Consider the following 17,830-nt stretch of genomic DNA (forward strand, 5'->3'; position numbering starts at 1 on the left):
AACTTCCACATCATTTAGTTTATAAAATTTTATCTATAAATTTAGTCTCCATAGCATTCTTCTTTTTTTAACAAGGCCACCCTATCTTATTTTGTAGCCATTTAATGAATATCCTATTTACTTTAAAAAAATTATACTTCAATAAGAATATTTAATCTGATAAAATAAGTTAAACTTTTAATATAAAAACAATGCATATTAGATTAGATGGTCAAAGAGAATTCCCTAAACATAAGAATTCAAATATTTTCTTATGGTTTGGAAGGAGTTAGGCAAGCAATTAGTCAATGTGGGTTTTTATCATCTCCCTTAATTTTTGTGGGATTCGATCGAAAGAGAAAAAGCAATTAGTCCATTGAAACTTAAACAAAGGGGAAGACCTCAAAAGAAGATGCTCTCTACAAAACTCACATCACACCACAAAACACCACCACTTAAGCAAAAAAGGCTTTAATTTAGCCGTTCGGCCATTGACTTGCCAAGAAGACCAGCAAAAGATAAGGCCGACCAAACTTTTTTTACCACAACTCCACCAAAAAAAATTAGGGGCAGTGTCAACCCAAATAATGAAATTGACAAAATCCCTTTCCTTTTGAACATCTTTTCCTACTCAACTTAAAAAAGACAGGACTTGGATAGTGAGTTTCCACACTTGCTAAGCTAGATATCTTAATATATTATATGCAAATAGGTTTGGTTTACCATATATTAATGAAAACGACCCTGGTAATTAGAAGTTGCCTTACATTTTTCAACCCAACTTGCCTAATTCTTTTTATAGTGCTCCTTGTTAATCCTAAAATAATCGGTCTTATGCCAAGATTACTGTTTTGTTGCTAAGTTGGATTACACGTGCTCATGAGCATCGTACACGTGGGAACTAACTAGGAATTTAGGATACGATACGAACTTTCTTACAATAATCTATCTTTGTTGGGTACATGTAAGTATGGAGATGCTTAAATTCAGGGTTGGTTCTTCGTTTATGACCATTTATTTTCAACTGAATCATGATTAGGTTTTGATTGGCCGTCAGCTAAGATGGATGGAAACATTTCTCAGGATTACCCAGGATACTTTTGAAGACCAATGCATCAACAGAGATCACGTACAGTACCAGTTCACTTTGGACTTTGTGTGTGTGTGTGTGTGTGTGAGAGAGAGAGAGAGAGAGAGAGAGGGGAAAATATGAAGAGAAGATCTCCCTATGTTTGTCCATCTATGTATTCACAATCTTCCTTGAATCCCACTTGAAAAAGATGTTGCAATAAATAAAATAAGGGTAAAATAGTTGGTTAATTTGAAATATATAGTTAATAACTTTCTCTTATTCATCAAGATATTCTTTAAAAAAAGACAACAATACATAAGAGATGTGTACAACACATGAACTTTATTACAAGAACACAACCCGGAAAAGCAAATCAACGATATTCATTAAAGATTAATATATGTACTAAAAATTTCAAAGTGTTTAATCCTACCACTTTTAATCGTTTGGTACACATAATTGCATTGAAATGGATCACAAATTTAAAGATGTTAAAGGGAGAATAACATACGAAATTATGGCCACCTAAAGGATAGAAGGTGAGTTGCGCATGAAGAAAACTTATCGATTCTAATTCTCTTTGAAATGTGTTGACAAAAAAAAAAAAAAACAACTCCTTAAAATGATAAGATTAGAAGAGATGAAATTTTTTTTCATAGCCAATTCTCTTTTAATTCTCTCTAAATAAAAAAAACCGTTACTTCCATATTAAGTATGCCCTGAAATTTGAGAATTCTCTATTTCAGTTCAATCATGTTGTTTGAACTCAATATTATGTAATTGGATCGTGCAATCGAGGTCGTTGGATCGAATATAATGATGAATATTAATTGAGGGAAATTCAAATTTTTATCTTGGATGAATTATCATGATGATATTGTGGAATTATCTTTTGCGTAACGGACGAGTAGGAAGAGTCCAATGGTGCAAGGAATTTATGTGTGTTGTTGCCATGTATTTTGATGTTATTTTCAGACAAAAGGAAGATAAGTACGTAATCAGATGTCAACAAGTATCTATACAATTTATTTGCGACAGAAGTTTTACTCTGCATGAGGTTGGTTGGGTGTATATGGATATGCAAACAGGGAGAACATAGGCTTTAGGTTGGGATCAGCCAAAGAACTAGCACGAAGATGAGACAAAAGATGGTCATCTTTGGCTGGTAAAAGATGGGATTAGCATGTACACATTTGTCACGTGGTCTTGGCTAAAATACATGGCTAGCATCCGATGATGTTTCTAGGCTTCTCATAAGATAATCATTACCTTCAAATAAAGATCAGGATCAAGGTGGGATAGTCACCATCAAATGGTTATAATTATTTGCGAGGATTCGTGAAATTAGGATGGGATGAAGCTCCAGATTGTTTCTACGCGGAACTAAAATTGTTTCTACAACTTACCATCCAAGGCAAAGCATGTCTATATAAATACAAGTGATTTTACAATGTAGAAAGGATCTTCAACTCAACATACAAATGCTCTATACGGAATCTTCTTAAATTTGATAAGACACTAACCGGTTCACTAACTCCTTTGTCTATACACATTCAGTTCAGTTGAACATCACTAGGTTCGCTAACCGACAACATATTAGTTCGGTTGAACATCACTTGAGCCCTATAATCAGTCGATCTAGGAGTACCTTTAGTTTGGTTAAACAACACTAACATTTCGATTAGTTATCTATCCTAAGTCTTAGCCGGTGAAAAGCCTACAGATACTTTCGCTAAAAGAGGTCACCTCATCAGCTTTCCCAGTGAAGTAAGGTGTACCATGATTAGTTACTCACAAGTGCATTACAGATTTTGGTGATGACGATTTCATATTATATATTTTACCATATTCTTAGTATATTTTGGTTATTATTTTGGTGAGATTTTAATACTTTGTTTTATATTTCAAATGTAGGACATGTGACTTTATTATATGCAAAAAGTGGTGAAATGATGGAGTTTTGGAGAATCTCTAGTTGGAGTAGTTAAAGGACCAGCGCTCAATGTTGGCAGATTGACCTATTGGACTTATTGTGACTTTTGAGCATGAATATGACGTTCTCTGGAGTTGGACCCTTCTACGAAGTTGTAGAGGACGCCCTGATCTTTAAAAATAAAATCTTTTGAGCCAGATTTGGTGTTGGTTTGGTCCAAAAACGTGAAGTATTTATGACTAGGTAGATTGCCTAGTTAGATTAGGATTGTAATTTTAAGTTATCCTTTTGTTATTTTGTTTCCTTGTTTTCTAGAAGACCTTAATTAGGTAGGTTTAGGAATAAGGTGTTGTTTATAAGCAACAGCTGACCATTAAGGTTTCTCTACGCATCAATTTAGAGAACTTGGTTGGCTTTGGCAATTTGTATTTTTCTTTCAGGGGTGTTTTCTATCTTTTCTTCTTAATGATATTTTTTCTTTTCAATTATGGTAATGCGTAACTAATTCCTTTTTACTAGGGCGAGGTCACGAGTCTTAGCATGAGTATGTAGTCTTTTATCAATTTGCTTATGAAACTATGCATGCTTACTTTGAATTATTAATCACTGCGTTTAAACTATCTATATATTTCTTAATTCTTGATCACCATTAGGATATTTAGACAAGTAATTTGATGTAATTTCTATTGGAACATCACCCTGAAATATTGAGGAGGGCTTTTTGTGATTGATAATTGTAACTTCACCTAAGGCAAACATTACGCTCTTAAGGGTTGCATGGCCTTTCGAAGGGTTTTCACAAAACTTAATGAGGCTTGCATTTACATTTGATCTGAACATTACAGACAAATTGCATGTTAGATATACTTTTTCGCTTGAACATCACGAGGAGAATATGCATTAAAAACCCCAATCTTCAAAGTTTGCATGTATTATTCATAACTAATTGGTAGAATTATATAAAATTGTTAATGGCGACGGTAAATCCTAGTCCCATTTATAATTGAATTTTCCAAAAACTATTTTATTTTTTTCTGTTTTTGCCGAACATAATTCTTTTTCACTTTTGATTATTTTATTTCTTCTTTTATCTTTTAATTTCACAATCTCAATTCTTCTTATAAATCTGTTTCAAATAATTAATTAAGGATTCATTTAATTACAAATTATTCATATCAATTCTTGTAGAGAACGACCTTACTTGAGTTGTTTATACTACAATTACCTTGTTCTCTTGCGAGTAAGTTAAAGTGTTTTTATCCTTATTTTTGCAGGTAGTAAAATTCCATTATTTGGCATTTAGACGGCCAAATTACTTTTACCGTAAAGATGCTCATTTCCTTTGAGCATATTTGTCTCTACAACCTGATTCCTTCGGCACACCTATATCTTTACACATATAGTTGAAGCAGCCAAACCTAGAGCAGAAGATCCTAAACTTAGTAGTGAATTGCATAGCCTTGTCTTTAGGTTCTAGAATCCAAGGCTGAGAGTGTTCCTTCCTTGGTCAAAAGTCAATAACGCGTTTCATCACCACAGCACTACATTCATCCTATTCGCCCCCGTCCAAGATCAATAGCGAATTGGCACACCTGCATCGACAATATCGCAGAAGAACGTAATTAGTTTAGTAGTTACTCACCTTGCGCGCCACATAAGTTCTATATACTAAACTCAACACATGTATACCAAACAAGTCATATACCTGTTGTTGCTCACTCTTAATCTGTATAAAAGAAGACGATTCGCACTCGCTCAGTTTGTTAACTGACAAGATTATAGTAAACCAATAGTTGGTAACAGCCCCAATAGATCATTGCCCAATTTCTAAATCATTCTGAAAGTGATCAAACTGATGGGTTACTTTTTATAATGCAAACTGACACACCCCGACCCAGAAAGTCCACTCGGACCCTGAATCGAGCTGTGCTGGTCGACACCTGGAAGGTGACGAAGCCATAAAATGTGATAGTGCATAAAAAGTGAATAAATTTGAATCTAAAAGTGTCTAAGTACCAGAGTGCGCTACGAATAGGAGCGAACCCATTTCACACGCGATGTCAGAACATAAGTAAGGTACAGTAATGTGGGTAAGAATCATACCCTCAAAAATATCCATCAATACTAAGATTCGCCATAGATTCTTGTCGATACAAACTCAACAGCTAAAACCTGGAGGGCACCAAACAGAAGGTGTGAGTAAGCAATAAAACCAAGCTTCCCAAAGTTACTACCTCTCAAAAAGTAATGCCCCTAAATGTAAAACCCGTATCGTTTTCCATAAGACAATACAACATATATATATATATATATATATATATATATCCAAACCATACTCGGAAATGACCAAAACCACGGTTTGCCATCACATCCACCATACATTAATAAGTAGGCCAAATGAACTAAATCAATACAAAGTGATGTATCAGTCAGAGTCAGCTAAAATGACATGTTCAACTTATCCGTATCTCATCAATCATGGCTAGCATATAAGTCGGAGTCACCTATAGTGACATGTACGACTTATCCATATCTCGTCAATCCTGGCTAGCATATAAGTCGGAGTCACCTATAGTGACTTGTACGACTTATCCATATCTCGTCAATCCTGGCTAGCCAATAGCTCAATAAGTATACCTGCACACGAGTCGGAACCACCTAAAGTGGTCTGTACGACATGACTGGGTGTAAATAAATACGCTCAAGTGCTACGATCACGTGAAGACTGGGCGAATAATCGCGGGTCACCTACGAGTCGGAACCACCTAAAGTTGTCTGTACGACAGGACTGTGCACCTAAGTGAGTCCTACATATATAATATTTAAATCTGCCCCCAATTACATTGAGGAAGCTTTTAAGGGAAGGGATCCTCATTTTTTTTTATAAAAATGGGGATTAGTTGTGGAGTTGACACCAGATCAAACTTTAACGATCCAAACCGTCTATTTTTCAAGTTGCACCTCATAGATCATTCTTACAAAATATTAGCCAAATCGGAAATATTTAAGACATCTAATTGGGTTAAAAAAAATTAACAAATACTTTGTAATATAAGAAACAATGAAATTTTATTTTGATAATTAAATAGGCAAATGGTTTCGGATTGAATTGAATTTTTGCAAGGATAATCTATGAATCGAGACTTACAAAATAAATAATTCGGATCATTGAAGTTCGACATGGAGTGGGTCTCACACATAATCCCTTTTTTTTTAAAACAATAAAAATCCCTTTGCATAAAGGACTTGGTAATTAAGATTCTATAGGTTTATATTTTCTCATGCATGACCTGGAAATCACTGAGCAAGTCATACTGCAGATTTCACATTAATTTTTCATATTTCAACCAATCCATCCTCTTCGATCTGTTCATGAATCATATGATATTTTATAGCACAAACTCCGCGAAGGCCACAAGACTCACTCACTCACTTACCACCAATGTCTATACCTTTTTGCGTGCAACAAATTAATATAATCTCAGAGCTTTTCTAGAATACAGTAATGTATGAAATGCATTGATATTTCAACAATTGAATTAAAATTGTTAAAATGTGATTATGCAAATTTAATCGTCCAATTAATCCATTTATACTACATACCGGTGTATTTGTAGAACTCTCGATACCGTCAATCACTCCAGTTCTAATTTTTCATAGATTCTTCACCACCCAACATGTTTGTTTATTGTCCTCACTTGATAGTAACTTGTCATCCTTTGCATTAATATATCGATAATTATTAACAAACAAAAGTACTTTGAAGATGTTGATAATGGACCAAAACAATGATAGTTACATACCCAAAAGAGAGTTATTAGAATTGTTAGTACCAAGCTATCTTTTAGCACTTACTAACAACACTTGGGGCATGCGCGACAGTACTACATTGTTTAATTTGTGATATTTGATATATTGAAGGGTAAATGTACCATCACTTTCCCATGCAAAAGCTTTCGTCTGTTTTTTGGTATAGCGAGCTGGAGTTAAGAGGCACGTAACCGATCACTGCACAATGCTCCACAATATCCTTATTTTCTTATTTTATATAAGTGTGTGTATATATAGTATAATTGTTAGAGAACAATTCAGAAATAAATAAAAATAACAGAAATAATAGAACTTGAAATACTTTATTGATGAAAAATACTTGCTATACAAAATGAAATAAAATTTATACTAACTTGATTAACCATGGGTAGAGACTAGCGCGAAAGCTATATCCTTCTAACAGTATTTCCGTTCCACTCTGGTGCTTGTGGTTCTACAACGTCTGCTTGACCAGGATACAATTACCTAATTCTATAGCCCACACTAGATTATAGAATTCTAGTGACTTGTTTTGTGTGTTTACTCTTTGGAAATTTTTGTACAGAAGAGAAAGAGGAAGAAAAAGATGATCCTATTTGGAAACTGTGATTGCAAATATATAGGTTGTTTCACACCCTTTCAAATACCTGTTGAGCGTATTTGAAAACACACAACTCTTTCTAAGAGCTGTGTCTCTTAATCAAACATTTCTTAATTAATATGTTAATTAAAAAACTTAATCCGAAATTAAAATTAATGAACTTGGATTCATTTTAACTTCCAAGGCCCCAAGGCCCAAGGTCCTTGTCTTGATTAATTAATATTAATTGTATTAGGCTATATTATACAAACCTAATCCACACAACTATAAGACCCAATGCTTCAATCCATTTCCAAATGGTCCAAGTTCTAATTACTAGAACAAAGGACTAGACCTATATAATGGCAATGGGAACTAAAAGTTCCTCGATGTGGGACACTAGGAGTCTCAAAACTCCAGCAATACCCCACATTTTGAGATGACTATGTGGTCCTAGAGAAACTAAGATATGAGAGTAAACAATAGATGTGACATACATCAGGAGAGGTGTCTTTTGGACTTGAACCTACCTTAGTATATACTTATTGGATTTACTAGATGATGTAGTGAATATAAAATCTTGAACTGTTCATCTCTGCAATAAACCAACATAATAAGCAAAATATATGCCACACCAACACATTACAAATTCATATGTTTGTGTTCTTTTTGGTCCTGAACAAATCCTGGATTCATGAGAGTATTAGAGAATGTAGCCATGTAATTCTCATAAATGCGACCCCACATTTACTCTCATATATGTGATATTGATTAAGAATAGGCTGCTACCGTTCCAATTGATTTACAAGTATCAATATCATTAAACTAATGTATCCTACACCCATCAGTAGTCACTGCACTTATTGCATCATAGGAATGGGTATGTAAGTGTGTTTCTTCTTTGAATCTAGCCAAACTAGTTTGCCCATTGAATCTAGATCATGGGATCTCCAATCAACTAGGTTAGGTTTCCGTCTGGCAGTTTTATTTTACTTTATTGGCTTTAAACCTATTCCCCTCGATGTATGCTTAACTTGCTCTCTAGATAACCTTTAGTAAGCGGATCAGCAATATTATCTTTTGACTAGACATAGTCACTAGAAATTACACCACTAGAGAGCCATTGCTTTATTGTATTATGCCTTCGTCTAATTTGTCTAGACTTCCCATTGTATACATGATTTTTAGCTTGATATTGTGTAGCTAAACTATCACAGTGTATACATATTGCTGTTACAGGTTTAGGCCATATGGGAACATCTTCCAAAAAATCTCTTACCCACTCAGCTTCTTCTCCAGCCTTGTCAAGAGCTATAAATTCCGATTCCATTGTTGATCGGGCTATGCATGTTTGTTTGGAAGATTTCCAAGATATTGTTGCTCATCCCAAAGTAAATACATATCCACTTGTGGATTTCGTATCAGTACTATTAGATATCCAATTCGCATTAGTAAATCCTTCAAGCATAGGGGGATACCTCGTATAATGTAATCCATAATTCATTGTATGCTTTAAGTATCTCAACACTCAAATTAAAGCTTCCCGATGATCATGCCCAGGATTGCATGTATATCTACTCAGTCTACTCACTGAGTATGCTATATCATGCCTTGTATAGTTCATAATGTACATAAGGTTTCCAATAACTTGTGAATATTCACATTGAGATATAGCATCACCACTATTTTTCTTTAGTTTGCTATTGTCATCAAAAGGAATAATTGCATCTTTACTTTCCAAATGACCATACTTTCGAAGTGTAGCTTCTATATAATGGGATTGTGTGAGAGTATAGCCTTCTTGGTTTCTTTTAATTTTTATACCAAGAATCACATTAGTTAGACCAAGATCTTTCATATCGAAACTTGATTTCAATATCTTCTTGGTCTAATTTATTATCTCTTTGTTAGTTCCCATTATAAGCATATCATCTACATATAAACACAACATATCGCAAGCATTATTTTGAGTTTTTTTGTAGACACACTTATCACACTTATTTATCTTAAATCCATGTATGATCATAATACGGTCAAATTTTTCATGCCATTGCTTTGGAGCCTGTTTAAACCCATATAGTGATTTCACAAGTTTACAAACTTTGTATTCTTAACCTTTAACCACAAACCCCTCGGGTTGTTCCATATATATTTCCTCATCTAAGTCTCCATTTAAGAATGCAGTCTTTACATCCATTTGATGTATTTCCATGTTATGGACTACAACTATAGCAATCAACAGTCTTATTGAAGTAATTCTTGTTACAGGCGAGTATGTATCAAAGAAATCCAAACCATGTTTTTGACGGTATCCTTTAGCTACCAAGTGATCCTTATATTTGTCAATTGTACCATTTGGTTTTAATTTCTTCTTAAAGATCCATTTGTACCCAATTAGCTTATTGCTAGGAGGCAAATCGACTAATTCCCACATATGATTTTGCATAATGGAATCTACTTCACTGTTAACTGCATCCTTCCAAAATGGAGCTTCAGGAGTGGACATGGCCTCCTTGAATGATTGATGTTCTGTCATAGTTAACAAGGTCACAAAATTAGGCCCAAAGTCTTTTCGAATTTTTGTCCTTTTACTCCTTTTAGGTTCAAGTTCTTCTTCTTCTTGAACTCTAGATAAGGATGAACCATCATCATGTTCTCTAGGTTCGTTATTAACCTCGAATACATCATCATGTAATCTCCTTTTCAAGATATTAGACTTGCCCATTTTGTATGGAAATATTTCCTCAAAAAATATTGCATTATAGATTCTATAATAGTATTGACATATATATCGCTTTCTTCGGAATGAAAAACTTAGAATCTATAAGCTGAACTATTAGATGCAAAACTAATAAAAACACAATCTATAGTTTTAGGCCCTAATGTTGTTCTTTTTGGCAATGTGACTTGTACTTTTGCCAAGCAACCCCACACTTTAAGAAATTTAAACGTTGGGGTTCTTCCTTTCCATAATTCATACGGTGACTCCTTTCTCATTTTAGGTGGAATTCGATTCAAAATTTTATTTGCAGTAAGTAAAGTTTCACCCCACAAATTGTGTGGAAGCCCAAAGCTATTCAACATGGAATTGATCATGTCTTTAAAAGTCATATTCTTCCATTCGGCAACACCGTTTTGTTGTGGTGTATAGGGGGTTGTTATTTAATGAATTATGCCATGTGTGGCACAAAGTTCAGCACATGCATGAGACTCATATTCTCCTCCCCTATCGAACCTTAAGACTTTAATATTCTTGTTAAGTTGATTCTCAACTTCTACCTTATATGTCTTAAACATATCCAAGGTCTCATCTTTACTATGAAGTAAATAAACATAACAATACTTACTGAAATCATCTATAAATGTTACATAGTAGTTCTTTCCACCACGAGTTGGATATGATCTAAAATCACACAAGTAACTATGAATTAAATCTAATAAATTATTGGATTTTTCATGCACTGATTTAAAGCTTTGACTTGCAAATTTCGATTTTGCACAAGTCTCACATTTAACATTATCTCAATAGTCAAGTTTGGGCAGCAAACCTAAATTATGCATTCTAAAAAAAGAACGAAAATTTACATGTCCTAACCTAGAGTGCCATAAATTAGACGAATTAACAATATAAGCAGAATCATTATTTATTTCATTCATAGCATTAGCAAGTACTTTTAGCTTGAATAATCCATCAGCAAGGTAACCCGTTCCACAAACATTCCCCCTTTAGTTAGTACAAACTTATTGGACTCAAAAACTAGTTTGAATCCCTTATTACTAAGGATAGGACCATAAACAAGATTCTTTCTTATATCGGGGACATGCAGCACATCAAGGAGGGTTAATTCCTTTCTAGAAGTGAATTTCATAACACATTTCCCTATTCCAGCCACAACAGATGCAGATGCATTTCCCATGAATAGCTGCTTGTTCCCTTCGACTTTCTGGTATAAAGAGAACATATTTATATCACCACATATATGGCGAGTTGCACCGGTATCTATCCACCAATCAACATGGTCAGATACAAGGTTGATTTAAGAAATCATTGCAGCCAATGCATCCACACCATTTTCAATCAGGTTTGCACAGTTGTTATTGCCTTGACGCCACTTGAAAAGACTCATTGATCACCATCCCTTCAACATGAATGTCATGGATGATTTTCTGGAGATCTTCAGTTTGAAAGACAATGGACTTTGAATCCACCATTTTGTAGTCCAAAAATTTGCCCACGATAAATTTCTTTGAACCAAAATCCTCTATTTTATATTTTTTCTCAAGTGATTCCCAAAGTTCCTTGGATGTCTTGCATACCACATAGACATCATACAACAAATCATCTAATGCATTGAGAATATAATTTTTGCAGAGGAAATCATTATGATTCCAAGCATCTATAGCCCTCAAAGTTTCTGCAGGAATATCATCTCCTTTTGCACTAGGCACAGTCTCACGCATGACATTAGCCAGATTCAGTGTTGTTAAATAAACCAGGATTTTCTGCTACCATATTTTGAAGTCTCCACCCTTAAATTTCTCAGGCTTTTCAGAATGAGGTTTAGTTCAAAGATTGTTGGAGAACAATTCAGAAATAAATAAAAATAATAGAAATAACAGAACTTGAAATACTTTATTAATGAAAAATACTTGCTATACATAATTAAATAACATGAATAAATACAAGAATTAAATTGATACTAACTTGATTAACCATAAGTAGAGACTAGCGCAAAAATTATGTCCTTCGACAGTATTTCGGTCCCACTCTTGTGCTTGTGGTTCTACAATGTCTGCTCGACCAGGATACAACTACCTAATTCTATAACCTGCACTAGCTTATAGAATTCTAGAGAATTGTTTTGTGTGTTTACTCTCTAGAAATTTTTGTACGGAAGAGAAAGAGGAAGAAAAAGATGATCCTATTTGGAAACTATGATCGCAAATATATAAGTTGTTTCACACCCTTTCAAATACCTGTTGAATGTATTTGAAAACACAAAACTCTTTCTAAGAGATGTGTCTCTTAATCAAAAAGTATTTCAAGTTAATCCGAAATTAAAATTAATGAACTTGGATTCATTTTAACTTCCAAGGCCCCAAGTGCCTCAAGACCTTTGTCTTGATTAATTAATATTAATTATATTAGGCTATATTATACACACCTAATCCACACAATTATAAGGCTCAAGGTTTCAATCCATTTCCAAATGGTTCAAGTTCTAATTACTAGAACAAAGGACTAGACCTATATAAATGGCAATGGGAACTAAAAGTTCCCCGATGTGGGACACTAAGAGTCACTAAACTCTAGCAATAATTGAAGTTTCAATAGAAAACGTCCTAATCCAAGGCATGATATGCACGCACCAAGATGTCCCAAAGTCCAAATGAGAAGCACCATAACGAAAAGGGAAAGTGATGGCTGCTCTTAATGCTTATGGAGGAAAGGACGAGGAACAAGAACAGAAAAAGGAGCACTCAAACACACCACTTGATCGTACTTTGACAAAAATTTAGCTCTCACACCGTTATGTAAAGTTTTTACTTCATATGTTATAATATAAGCATACGAATCATATTTACGTTTTAAGTTACAATACCTATAAATAAACCCACGCGCTAACATGAATGAATTGGTTACATAAGGTGACGGTGACCTAGAGAAAACTTTCTTTTCACCTTCCTCCATTTATATGTAGCTTGCATTGCTCTCGTTATCATCTTTTTGGTGCAAGTAAACATCGGTTTCATCATCATCATTATGCAAAAGCAAATACAACCAACAACCCAAAAGAAAAAAAAAGGAATTCCCCGACACCACCGAACCACAAAGTTGAAAGTTCATCCGCACAAAGAGTAGTGTACTACTATTACTACTACGGCACTATTATATATATACACTAGCTTTCAAGCACGCGTTCACAGAGGTACACAAGATATTTTTTGAATTACAATGTGTTACGCGTGATTTATACGTTTTAAATATATTTATATGCGTGAATTGACAAAAGGAAAGTCAACTAATATCATTTGTTAAAAAAAAAAATTATTTGACAACTAATTTAATCACATTATTATGCGCGTGCAAAAGACCTTTTTTTATAACTGTCATAACACACCTCTTAAGATGTTTTGAACGTGTTTAAAAATAGTGAAAATAATATTTAATGAACAACTAATTGAATCACATTATTGCTAGCCTATTATGAGGTACTAATAAATATAAAATAAAAAACTGCACAAAAAAATTAATTCTTAAAAAACACTATTAAATTGACGAAAATACTCTTGCCACATTTGATGCATTATTTTGGACTGCTTTTGAAGTTTTTTGGTTTGAGAGGCATTTCTATCCAAACTTTTTTTTTGGTGAAGCATGTGACACCAAAAATCATTGTTCAAAAGCTTGCTAGCTTAATGCATAAGATACATACATACATATATATATATATATATGGGGGCGAATTGATGGCACTATTTTTTTACTTAATTTTGTACACGTTTTTGTGGGTCCTACTCCGTAGTGTAGGTTATCGATCCTAATCACCTATTTTTTAGAACATTATTCATGCTTATCCTTGCATAAAATTAGACAAACCCAAAATCATTAGGACATTCATTTGCAGTGAAAAAAGTGTAGGAATACTGGTTCTACCAAAAAAGTCTAACCCTTAATCCAATGATCGTATGATTTTAAATTTGAGTGATTTTTTGTAAACATGATCTTTGGAAGAAGACCTAAAAGATAAACGGTTCAGATCGTTGAAATATATTACAAAGTGAATCCCATAAAAACCTACTTCAAAATAAAAAAGTGGTTCATGAATTCGTACCTATTTATATATAAATGTTTGTTAAGTTATATGATATGTGCATCTTGTCCTACATGTGAATATGAATGTAACATCAGTACTAGTACATCTCATAAATTTCGAGTCTAGTCAATGTCACAATGTTTATCATATTCCCACTGCCCATAACTAGAAAGATACTAATTAATTAGAACATAATTAACGAAAAAGAGAATTTAGGAAAAAGGATCCCCTTCTCCTACCTAGCATATAATCAAGGACAAATGATATGGTATAATCAAGGCCCCAAAAGTGATTTGGGAAAAAGCTTCAGTTATGCTTATATGCTTTCCCAATTTTTCTTTTGCATGCACAAATTCAAGGGGATATTCCAACAAGGGTCACGTAGCCCAAGATTTCCTCGTTGATAAATGACTCTACCCACTTTTGGATTTTCTCTTTATGCACACTTGTTTTTCACTCGTTAATTTTTTTTTATTTGATTTGATTTAACGATTAAAAAAAAAAAAAAAAGAATATGCAGCAAAATGATGTGTCGAAATCAACTCTGGTCTGAATCGCATTTTTGGAGATTGAAGAGATTTGTTGTTTTGGAAAGTTGGTAAAGCAAAACCCAGAAAAGATAAATGAACCCCACAAGAAACCAAAGGCTGCGTTTGGCTAGCAGAGGATCTAAAAAGCCACATCAATTTACAAAAAAGATACATTGGCTAACAAAAGGAAAATATAAAGTTGAGGGGATTGCATATCCTTTTTACAACTCAAAAAACAAAACCCATATCCTTTCCTCTTCCTTCATCTCTTCTATTCCCACCCCCAACATTTGCTCAGTCTACCCACCTAGGGCCACAGGGAAGTTACAATGGCAACCCCAAAATTTAAAACCCAAAATAAAATTGAAAAAAAAAAAAAAAAGGAAAAAAAAGTTGGAAACTAATTTGGATTCTTTACGGAATTAGATTTCTCTGGGGTCGACAAAAATAGACATGCCGGGTAGCGACTTAGTCCAGTCACCCACAGAGCCGTCACTGTAGTCCTCCCCGAGCCGCTTGATGCACCACAAATCCTCGGCGCACGATAGACTCTTCCAGTGCGGGATTCCTAACCTAAGCGGTTCCCGGCTCGACACCTCCGTCGCCACAACCCCGCACCCGCGCTCTTTCGCCAAGTTGTGCGCGTGGCCGCACAGCGCCTTCACGAACTTCGCCGCGAGTGGGCCCTCCCCTCCGAGCCCGTACAAGAAGTGGACCCCGAAAGGCCTGAAAATGTCCGGCACCGACGGCAGTTGCATCCACGGAAAGACCCGATCCACCAACCTCGTCGTCTTCGCGAGCATGCGTTTCACAAGCGACACGCCTTTGACCTCCAACGTGAAAACGTCCTTCGAGTTCCATACGCTGAGGACGGCCCAGGACTCGGGCGGGTCAGCCAAAAAGTGATCCGCCCCGGGCCACGTCTCCGCCGTCACGCTTCCACGCGGCACTGCTAGGAAAGTGCCGAGGCTGAGGCGGTTGCTGAGGACGGAGTCAATGTCGCGGGGGAAGAACTCTGTAGTGGCGAACCGGCGGCGGTAGAGTGCCTCAGAGTCGGAGGGGGAGAGGTGGATGACGGTGACGCGGGAGGAGAGCTTGACCCTGTGAGCGTAGACCGGGTTGACGAGGATGGTGGGCGTACGGAACTTGGTGTAGCCGCATTTGTCGACGAAGAGGTTCACGGAGGCTTGGTTATCGTTCTCGGTGGCCATGTACGAATACTCCGCCCCATTTTCTCGAAACCACTCCTCCACTCTCTGCACTAGCTTTAACCCTATTCCCATCCTCCTGTAACAGAATAAAAATAAATAAATAAATTAATATTTAAAAAAATAGGGAAATGAAGGTTCTGTTCTTTAATTTTCTGTGGGGCTGAGAAGGACTTGGATGACTAGGTACACCCGTCGTTAATAACACAATGTCACGTTGGAACGTTATAACGTGACGTTACTGTAACTGTGTATCCCGTCTATCTAATTCGGGTGGGGTGACAAAATAGGAGGGTGTGTAGAGTAGTAAGTAGTGTACCTGTGAGAAGGAGAGACTCGGAGGCCCAAGATGTACGCGAGTTTGGTGTAAACAGGGAGGGGCTTGGGAGTGACATCATCAGCGGTAACGTTTTTACCGTTTCTAGAGAGTTTCTTGCCGCATGCAACGGTTTTGATGCAACCTCTTATCATCCCCACTATCTCCTTGTCTTTCTCCTCCCCCACCAGCTCTGCCACCTACAAAAACTCAAATAATCAGCACCAAATATTTGTAAACTAAGTTAAACCAATCAATTCTTCGTTTAATTTTTGGGAAGAAAAGAAGTTGATGAAATACGGTTGGCCGGTTGTTTGTTATTACGTACCAGCATGAGATAGGCAGGAGAGTGGCGGACCCTGCAAATCGGGTCGCCGAGGAGGTCGGTGAATATGGAGAGTCCGCCGCTGGGACCGACCTCGCACCGCCTCTCGACGTTTTGTACCATTTCGCAGTCCTTGCTCGGGTCGAACTCCCTCACCACCAAACTAAAAACCCTTCGGTTATCCTCACCCATATTTAATGATCAGATTGGGGTGCGTATATCAGAACGAAGTTTAGTTACTCGGCGCACCTGAGTTTTTCAGGACGGAGGTGAATGGGAAGGGAAGAAGAAGGTGTGTGTTTATATAGAGGGGGAGTGAGAGAGGGAGGAGGGAGCGGAAATAACGTGAGTCGTAAGCAAGAAAGGGTAAGCAGAGTAAGCTGTGCCTCTCACCTCCATCATCGCAATACCATATATAGGCTTCAGGTTTCTGCGGGCCCCACTTAAAATCCTCCAAAACATTAAAAAAAAAAACATCCCCTACAATTTAGAATTAGATTTCGAAAATCCCCACTGATTTAAAGTTAGAATTAATCTGAAAAACGAAAAGTTGGGGAACTTGGAAGAGGAGAGAGAGAGGGCCGTTTTTAGTTCATGATCGTGGAGATACAAGTGCCCTTCCCATTCCCCTTCCCCCTTCAATACCTGATTTTTTGGGCTTTTCCTTTCCCCTATTTCCCTCCCCCTCTCCCCTCCCTCGCTCTCTCTAGAATTTCATCTCTCCACCTTCTCTTTGTTTTTTTCGTTCTACTTTTTGGATTTTATTAAATTAACAAAATGCACAAAAGGCAGAAAGCTTTGTTAAATTCGGTGGTGCTGCTAAGTGCTGTCTGTTTTTATGTCTTTTTATCGCCCCTTTTCTCTTCTGTCCCCGTCTATTTTAGCTTTTCCGTCCCCCCTCCAATACCAAAAAAAACACACTAGCACTAGTTCTATACTATATATGATAATATAAAAATAATAATACTAATAATAACTCCTACTTCATAATTGTCATCATGTGCTTCCTTATATATAAAATTTTCGTTTTTCTATATTTAAAGGAAACAAAACTATGGTGGTTGTTTTTGCAAATTTTAATCTCAAAATGATGTGATCAGATAATAAAAGTAATAATGATGTTAAATGTAAAAAAGAATAATGGGGGGTATATACAGAAATCCAAAACAAACAAAAAATCATAGCAGAAAAAAGAACTTAAAAGGGAAATGGCGGCTATGGCTGCGCGCAGTCTTGGTTTTGTTTTTTTCGAAGTTTTT

General features: G+C 35.9%; 1 protein-coding gene across 1 annotated transcript; it reads right to left on the reverse strand.

The window, feature by feature from the left end:
• Positions 1–14,858: 14,858 nt before the first annotated feature.
• Positions 14,859–17,100, reverse strand: LOC125473221 (probable N-acetyltransferase HLS1). Its single transcript, XM_048575752.1, has 3 exons — positions 16,575–17,100; positions 16,250–16,446; positions 14,859–16,009 (listed from the first exon to the last, which is right to left on the reverse strand). Exons 1-3 carry the CDS (start codon positions 16,761–16,763, stop codon positions 15,145–15,147), a joined length of 1,251 nt encoding a protein of 416 aa, XP_048431709.1. The 5' UTR covers positions 16,764–17,100; the 3' UTR covers positions 14,859–15,144.
• Positions 17,101–17,830: the final 730 nt, after the last annotated feature.

This window comes from the organism of the source record quoted next, unplaced genomic scaffold, assembly GCF_019419815.1.
Source record: "Pyrus x bretschneideri cultivar Hongxiangsu unplaced genomic scaffold, Pyrus_bretschneideri_v1 Contig8, whole genome shotgun sequence".
NCBI lineage: Eukaryota > Viridiplantae > Streptophyta > Magnoliopsida > Rosales > Rosaceae > Pyrus > Pyrus x bretschneideri.

Coding starts and splice junctions, on each gene's coding strand:
- LOC125473221 (XM_048575752.1), bottom strand. CDS start 16,763: ATGGGTGAGGATAACCGAAGGGTTTTTAGTTTGGTGGTGAGGGAGTTC. Junction 16,447..16,574: donor CTCCTGCCTATCTCATGCTG/GTACGTAATAAC, acceptor GAGTTTTTGTAG/GTGGCAGAGCTGGTGGGGGA. Junction 16,010..16,249: donor CGAGTCTCTCCTTCTCACAG/GTACACTACTTA, acceptor ATTCTGTTACAG/GAGGATGGGAATAGGGTTAA.